The sequence below is a fragment of the Salvia hispanica genome, chromosome 1 (assembly GCF_029641045.1).
Source record: "Salvia hispanica isolate PSC_SH4W2 chromosome 1, Shi_PSC_v1, whole genome shotgun sequence".
Lineage (NCBI taxonomy): Eukaryota > Viridiplantae > Streptophyta > Magnoliopsida > Lamiales > Lamiaceae > Salvia > Salvia hispanica.
Window position 1 is genome coordinate 67,243,444 of NC_142692.1, and position 8,280 is coordinate 67,251,723.

Consider the following 8,280-nt stretch of genomic DNA (forward strand, 5'->3'; position numbering starts at 1 on the left):
AGAAGTATTGAAAAGCCAGTCGATGAATAATAAGCATATTGGAAATGAAACAGTAACTAAGAATCAGCATTCGCCAAAGTTTTAACCCTAGTAAACATATGTAGAATGTCACGGAAAAATAGAAAAACTAAAATAAAAACTGAGTAGCAAGAAAAATACTCAAGAACAAGAGATGTCCAGTAAAAACGATACAAACTTGATAACAATAGCCCCTCACAGCCTGTCCTCGAACTCGGAAAGAGGAGTCATATTCTCCTTCAAACCCTTCCTCTTGCGAATATCAGTGACAAGGGTTGAAGCCTGGGTACCTGGTTCAAGAGGATCCGAAGCCATCATCTCCCAGTGATCAAACACACATTGCGGGAACGCCTGCCCAGAGGTTGCAGCTCTAAGGGTACTTGAGAAACCGAAGGACTCGATAACTGGAAGGTACGCCTTGATGTTGTAGAGAGGAGTGCCTGGCCTCTGCATTTCCTCGAACACATGACCACGCTTCTGATTCAGCACACTGTAGATTCCACCAAGAGCTTGCTCTGGAGCCTGGATCTCGACGAGGTACACGGGCTCCAAAAGCCGAGGCTTTGCTGTAAGCTGGGAGGCATAGATGACCCTCCTCGCAGTGGGAATAACCTGCCCACCACCTCTGTGAATAGCATCAGCGTGAAGAACAACATCACAAACCTCGTAGCAAATGCCACGCATGTTTTCTTCAGCCAGTGCACCTTCCTTAGACGCCCATTGGAAACCAGCAACAACAGAGTCCTTGATTTCATTCAGGTACTGCACTCCCTTACACATATCCACAACCATGTTGGGACCAGTAGTTTCAGGACCAAAGCACCAAATTTTCTTAGCAAGCTCCTTGTCCCACCCAAATTCCTCTGCCAAGATCTTTGACCGAATCTTGGGATCATCCCTTGGACCAATGCGCCCATCATCGATGGCCTCAGCCAAACCCTCTTCCATTGGTCTTGCTTCCATGTACAGCCTGTTGTGCTTGTTAGGTGATTTGCTCATAACTGTACGGCATGACCTCTCCAGGACCGTCTCACGGAAGGAAACAACAGGATCAGATTTTATAATCTCAGCACCGCCCATAAAATCATCCTGCAAGTCCTTCAAACAGATCTCAAGATGCAGCTCTCCAGCCCCAGCAACAATATGCTCACCGGATTCCTCCATGGTACAGACAACCATAGGGTCAGATTTGGCCAAACGCTTCAAACCTTCAACAAGCTTTGGTAGGTCAGAGGCAACCTTGCACTGCACAGCAACACGAACCACAGGTGACACAGAGAACTTCATGGCTTTGATTGGATGAGCATCAACTTCTTTCTCGTTTGTCAAGGTAGCATTCTTGGTGATGAACTGATCAAGACCAACCAAAGCCACTGTGTTACCACAGGGCACATCTTCCACTGTTTCCTGCTTCTTACCCATCCAGATAACAGTTCTCTGAACACTCTTGGTGTACAAGTCCTTTTTCTCACCAGGAACATAGTTCGGGCCCATGATTCTGACCTTCAAACCAGTTGAGACTTTCCCAGCAAACACACGGCCAAAAGCAAAGAACCTGCCTTTGTCAGAGGCTGGAATCATCTTAGATACGTATAGCATGAGAGGACCATCAGGATCACAGTTCCTGATGGCAGTTGCATACTGATCATCAAGAGGTCCCTCGTACAGGTTCTCAACACGATACTTTTGAGCTGTGGCGGGTGAGGGAAGATGGAATATCATCATCTCCAACAGAGCAGAGCTGGCAGGAAGCCATGTTTGCATAACACGCTTCATCAAAGCTTTCCCCATCAAATCCTTCTCGTCAGACTTCATCGTTATGCCAAGCTTCTGCAACATAGGCCACAGCTTGTCTTTCTGGTCATTCATGCAGGTGTTGATGATCATCTTTATAGGTTCATAGCAGAACTGAACAAAACCACGTTTGCAGGTGGCGGATCCAGTAGGCTTGGTGGTCCACTTCTTAGTGGCTGGGTCAAAGAAATTCTCTCCCCAAAGCCTTTCCATCATCTTGGACTCATCAACACCAAACTTGGCTGCGTACATCTTAGCAAAGTTTGTCAAAGTAAAAGCCCAACCGTGCAGACCAGCAGAAAAGGCAACAGTCCCCTTCTCTGGGTAGACCTGAACATCACCAAGCAACGGATCCTCATATGTGGCCATGATGACATTGGCATTTTCAATAACCCTCTGGAATGTCTGATATGCTTCCTCTCCGTCCACTTGCAGTTCAAGGAAGCACCTGTCCATCTTGTTAACAGTCAAGACGGGCCTAATTCTCTCACCAAGTGCCTGGCGAAGGACAGTCTCAGTCTGGACGCACACACCTTCAACACAGTCCACCACAACAAGAGCACCATCAGTGATACGGAGTGCAGCAGTCACTTCTGAAGAGAAATCAACGTGCCCAGGCGAATCAATAAGATTGATGAGGTAATCGTTCTTGTGGCGTTCCCCCTTATAGCTCTTCAAGGACTCATCACTCATTTGATAGTACAATGAGATACCAGTCGACTTGATTGTGATGCCGCGTTCAGCTTCATCAGCTCTAGTGTCTGTCATTCTAACATCCCCAGCAACCTCTTGGGCAATAATACCAGCAGCCGCAACAAGAGAATCCGTAAGAGTAGACTTTCCTGCAACACCAATACAAGTAAATGTTACTTCATCTTTCATGCAAGAGGATCAAACCGGAAAATTCATTCAGAATGGAGGTGATTCTAAAATAAAATTACTATCAATAATGCCTCTTGTTTACCGTGATCAACATGGGCAATAACAGACATATTACGAATGTTATGCTTGAGGTCCATAATAGCACGGAGTTCATCAGCTGTAAACTTCACCTGCACATATCAATTTGTACTTATTGTTAGGTCATATCAGATAATTTGATAAATAGGTCACAACCAAAAGTGAATTTGGTCTACATACCATTTTGACCGATTCTAATGCAAGTCAGCCAAATAACCTGCAAGCAGTAACATAAAAATAGTTGAGAATATATAAAAGAATATGATTATGAGCTCCTGCTAGCATGATAGATAAGTAGTTATTGGAAATATATACCACCAATTAGAATAAAAAATAAGAAAATTCATTAAATCTTCATTCAAACGATTTGAACAAAACATAACTTTGCTGTAGAGCACATATGCTTATTCTATGAATCTAACGAACAAACATCGATCACCCAACATGCTGCCTAAATGAAAGTTGGTACATGAATTGCTCAATAATTCCAATAATATAGTTGATGCCAAGCATACTAGATCTAGCAACAAACGAGAGATTGTGTTCATTTAAGCAAAGCATTCATCAAGTTTACGAGACAAAACTAAAAACAAAATTTCAAAATCGACACAAAATGAAATTCCGGAAGCAGCCCACACTTCTCCTCCTCATCAAATAAAAAAATCATCTAAGAAATACTTATCATCACCAGTTAACAAAACACCCAGGAATCATCCAACATCTTGCATAAAAAAAAAAAAATCTGATCTAATAAACTAGAGGTAGATTCAAACAGATGAAGATAAAACCATAGGCGATAAAATTGAAGCATGAATCACATAAGACACGTATAGAATTCACAACAACTCAAGATCAATAAAGCAACGAACTGAAAAAAATTAGAGAGACAGAGACAGAGACAGAGACAGAGACAGAAACTCACTTGAAATGAGAGAGGTTGCAAAGAGAGTGAGGGGAGAAGCTGGAGATATAAGGTGTGTGGCGGTGTAATTCCCCAAACCCTAATAAAAGGTATAAATTGCAGTTAAGTCCCCAAATAAGTTCAATTTTGCGAAATGTGGGAAATTTTGTTGTCACTCTATACAAAAGTAGGTGATTGATTTTATTCTTTGGGATATTCGGATTTTAGTCGTGGGCTTTCTTTGGGCCGCTGAGGCAATGTGGGTGGGGCCACAGGCCTAATATGTTTTGTTCTTACTAAATCATTAAAATTGTGGTTTTTATATGATTTATAAAGAGTTAATTGCCTTAAAAATCATAAACTTTCGCCATTTTCTGATTTTTCCCATAATTTTTCATTGTAGCATACAAAATCATAAACTTTGTCGGAGTGCTTCGTTTTCCCATTTCGGATTTTCCGACTGAAAAACTAGATGACGTGTCGTTTTAATCCTACATGGCAGCTGACTAAACATAAAACTTTTTCTTAATTTAAATGCAATTTTAATAAAACTTCTCCCAAATTTTACCCCCAAAATTTACCCTAATCTTATTCACCAAAATCACTTCCGCAGTCTTCTCTCAATCTCACTCTCAATCTCACTCCACTTCACTCCCAATCACTCCAATCGCAAATACTCAGTGGTGGCGACGATGACTTCAGCAGCGACGGCGTGACCGGTGACGGCGTGAACGAAGTTAGAAACGAGAACATGGATTGTAAGGCTTCTCCAACAACTGAATGGCGACGAACCTGTGAGTGTCCAGCTCCTTGTTTATTGCAAATATTCTAAGCTATTGGAACTCTAATCTCGTTTTTTTCGCAAAGTTTTTTTATTAAATGGTCCCCATGGGTTTAGGGTTTTAATATTGGTTGGAATTTTGGGTCCCTGCTTACATTTTTTAATAATGGTCACATGGTCCTCACTTGCATTGTTTTTGCTCGTTTTTGCCCTCGGATTCTGTTTGATATTGTTTAATTTCATTTTTCAGGAAGCCTTTTGGCCTTCGAATATACCATGGGGGACATTTCGTACCAGATGGAGTGAAGTTCGAGAAATACATAGGTGGGAAAATGTCAGATATAAATGGTTTGGATCCAGACAGGTTTGGCTATTTCGATTTAGTGGATGAATTGAATAAATTAGGGTTTGATAGCTGGAGTAGGCTTAGCTATAAGAAAACATTGGGAGTAGACCAAATTGATATAAAAGGTGATGCTGAGGTGATGAATATGTTAGCACTTCTAAATACGGTGAGAGCTCAGATTTGTCATGTATATGTTGTTGATGGGAAAAAAGAGAGTGAGGGTCTGGATAAAATTGTTCAACACAAATCTATTTGTGGGGGAGAGGGTGATAAAATGGTTGGTGTAACTGTGATAGAGACTGAGTTTGAATCTGTGAAAAAGAGTAGAGTTGAGTCAGTGAGGAAGAGTAATTTTCAGTCAGTCAAAAAGAGTAAGAAGGAAACAACTTTGAAGGGTAACTTACAATCTGTTGAACAAAATGTTGAGAAGAGTGTTGAGAAGAGTGTTGAGAAGAATGTTGAGAAGAGTTTTGAGAAGAGTGTGGTTCATTCTGCGCAAAAGAGTGTGGGTGCCTCTGCAGAGAACAATGAAAGTGAAACTGTTTGCAGGGATAAGAGTGTGAATGAGAGTGATTGTGAAAAAGGGAGAGGTGGCTCAGGTGTGCAGGGATGTGATGAGGATTTGGGAGAGAGATTTGATGACAGTGATGAAGATGGAAGTTACATACCATCTTGTGAGGAAGAGGAAACTGATGATGACATGGATGCTGAGGAGCTTGTGTCTGAGGATGAAGAATATACTCAAGCCAGGTTGAAGAAGAATAAAGAAAATGAGGTGTTTGTCATAACTGATGATATATTTTATGGGATAGTGAATGGAGGACAACAAAGTGAATATGTATCTGAGTATGAGAATTCCGAGGAGGGGGATATATACTCTGACTCAACTGCTTTTGAAGATGAAGGGAGAAGAACCCGAGACAGACATGCTAGAGTTATGTACAATCCAAGGTGTGACCATAAGGCGTTGATAATCACAATAGGCATGTGCTTCATTGATGGTATTCAGGCTAGAGATGCAATCGCAAATAATGCCGTAGAGAATGGTTGGCAAATCCATTTTAAGAGAGCAAGCAAGAAGCATGTTGAAGCAGGGTGTAAAGAACCTTGCAAATGGAAATGTTATGGTAGTGTAGTCAATAAGTCAGGTGATTTCATCATGAGGAATGTGAAAGGAGTCCACACTTGTCTCAGGGCAATGAGGAATAAAATTGTTACCTCTAACTGGATTGCTAGAAAGTACATGGAGATATTCAGAGTTAGACCTCAACTAACTTGTAAAGAGTTGGGTTTGGACCTGATGCAGAGGTATGCCTTTGAGGCCACAAGGTGGAGGTTGTATCATGCTAAGAGGAAATCCATTGACTTGTTGAGGGGATCAGTGGAAGAACATTATTCTAAGCTGAGGAGATACATACTTGAGTTATCTAGAGCTGACAAAGAAGGGAGGTTCAAACTACATGTGGATGTTGGTGCTGTTTTCAAAGCAATGTATATTGGTTTTTCTGGACTTAGAAAGGGTTTCAAGGAGGGGTGCAGGAGGGTAATAGGCCTGGATGGGGCTTTTTTGAAGACATATTTAGGTGGGATTTTGTTATCAGCAGTAGGAACTGATGGTAACAACCAAATGTACCCTATAGCTTGGGCTGTTGTTGAGATTGAGAATGAGGTTTGCTGGAGTTGGTTCATCAACATTCTAAGGCAAGAGCTAAACTTGGGAGAAGGAGTTGGAATTACAATCATTAGTGATCAACAGAAGGTATGATCATTCACACTTATCCTTTTCTATGACACAAAACTAATATTTTCAATTTGAATATATGAAACTTGAGAATGCAATCACACTTTTCCATTTATCAGACACAAAACTGATATTTTTAATTTGAATTTAGGGACTTGAGAATGCAGTCAAAGACCTAATCCCACTGGCCGAACATAGGAATTGTGCAAGACACATCTATGCAAATTGGAAAAAAACTCACAAAGGCCCAACATTGAAGCAACTTTTTCGGAAGCTTGTTAGAAGCACATACATGGAGGAATATAATTTGGCATGCAAAGAGTTGGAGAAGGAAGATGGTCAAGCATTTGCAGACTTGATGGACAAGAACCCTAGCAAATTCCGTAAGGCTTTCATCACTCCAGTATAGTGTTCTGATTCTATTCTGAACAATGTATGTGAATGTTTGAATGCCTATATACTAGAGGCTAGGAGTAAACATATAATAGACATGCTTGAAGAAATGAGAACTACATTAATGGAGAGGCTGTACAAGAAGTATGTAGATATAGAGTCCTATGAGAGTACTTCACAGTCACACTTATGTCCAAAAGTGAAGAAGAAAATTGAAGCCATGATTTATGAGAGTAGAAATTGTACTACCATTCCTGCAATAGGGGATAGATTTGAAGTCAGTCACTTTGAGGATAGATTTGTAGTGACTCCATCTTTAAAGCAGTGTGGATGTAGGAAATGGGAAATAACAGGAATACCTTGCATACATGCATGTGCTGTTATTAATTATCTGAAGCAGGATGTGGATGAGTATGTACATGAATACTTTTCATTGAGCAAGTATAAGGTGGCCTATGGGTACGGGCTGCCAGCTTTGAATGGGGAGAAATTATGGCCTATAGGTGAAGGTTATCCAGTCATCCCACCACCTGTGCGGAGTATGCCAGGCAGGCCTAAGAAAGTGAGGAGAAGGGACCCATTCGAGAAGGATCCAGCTAGACCCGAGAGGCTGAGGAAAATCTGTGTGATGACTTGTCAGAACTGCTTCCAAGAAGGCCACAACACCCGGACTTGCAAGAATGAAACTGTTCACTTGCAACCTAAACCAAAGGTATTAACTTTGAACACACATGTTTTTATGCAAATAATGAATTAATGAATTTTATTTCAGCTAAAAAGGGGGAGGCCTCGAAAGGAACCAATAGATTCTACATCGCACAGTGGTAGAGGTAGAGGAATGGGAAGAGGAAGAGGGGGGACTCAACCTGTGGAAGGGTCTGGCTCAATTCCTACTCAGCAAAGTGGCACATGATTGAGGACTCATTCTAGGCTTTTGTTTTGTCATTGTGTAATGTTTTGGTTACAATGGGTATTTGGAACAATCCAAAGGATTTTATGTAATTCGAATTATGTTAAGTATTTGGCTAAGTGGTTGGATGATGGAGTTTAAACAATCTTTTGGCTTGTGTAATATTTTGTAAACAATCTTTTGGCTTGTGTAATGTTTTGTAAACAATCTTTAGTAGTTAAGATTGATTTTGCTGTTCATGGACTTAATGTTTTTTTCTTGTGTTTTTTCTTACAGATTACTTTGTATGCTTTTATATCTATCGATTTTGCCATTTATCTTGCAACTGGAATGGATACACAAAATCTGATTTAGTTTTTCATTGACATTTGTGCAGTGATTTTTTTGAAGATTTTAATGCATTTTTGTTGTAGAATCTAAGAAAAATGTGATTCCT

General features: G+C 40.6%; 1 protein-coding gene and 1 pseudogene across 1 annotated transcript; one reads left to right on the top strand and one right to left on the bottom strand.

Moving 5' to 3' along the window:
- Positions 1 to 23: 23 nt before the first annotated feature.
- On the bottom strand, positions 24 to 3,802 carry LOC125224109 (elongation factor 2-like). Its single transcript, XM_048127454.2, has 4 exons — positions 3,695 to 3,802; positions 2,953 to 2,989; positions 2,777 to 2,864; positions 24 to 2,654 (listed from the first exon to the last, which is right to left on the bottom strand). Exons 2-4 carry the CDS (start codon positions 2,953 to 2,955, stop codon positions 214 to 216), a joined length of 2,532 nt encoding a protein of 843 aa, XP_047983411.1. The 5' UTR covers positions 2,956 to 2,989; positions 3,695 to 3,802; the 3' UTR covers positions 24 to 213.
- Positions 3,803 to 5,785: 1,983 nt separating this feature from the next.
- LOC125217580 (uncharacterized) lies at positions 5,786 to 7,847 on the top strand (annotated as a pseudogene).
- The last annotated feature ends 433 nt before the right edge of the window (positions 7,848 to 8,280 follow it).

Excerpts from the sequence above, each read along its gene's own strand:
- LOC125224109 (XM_048127454.2), bottom strand. Across the intron at positions 2,655-2,776 it reads TATTGCCCATGTTGATCACG|GAAAGTCTACTCTTACGGAT; the intron begins GTAAACAAGAGG and ends TTGGTGTTGCAG.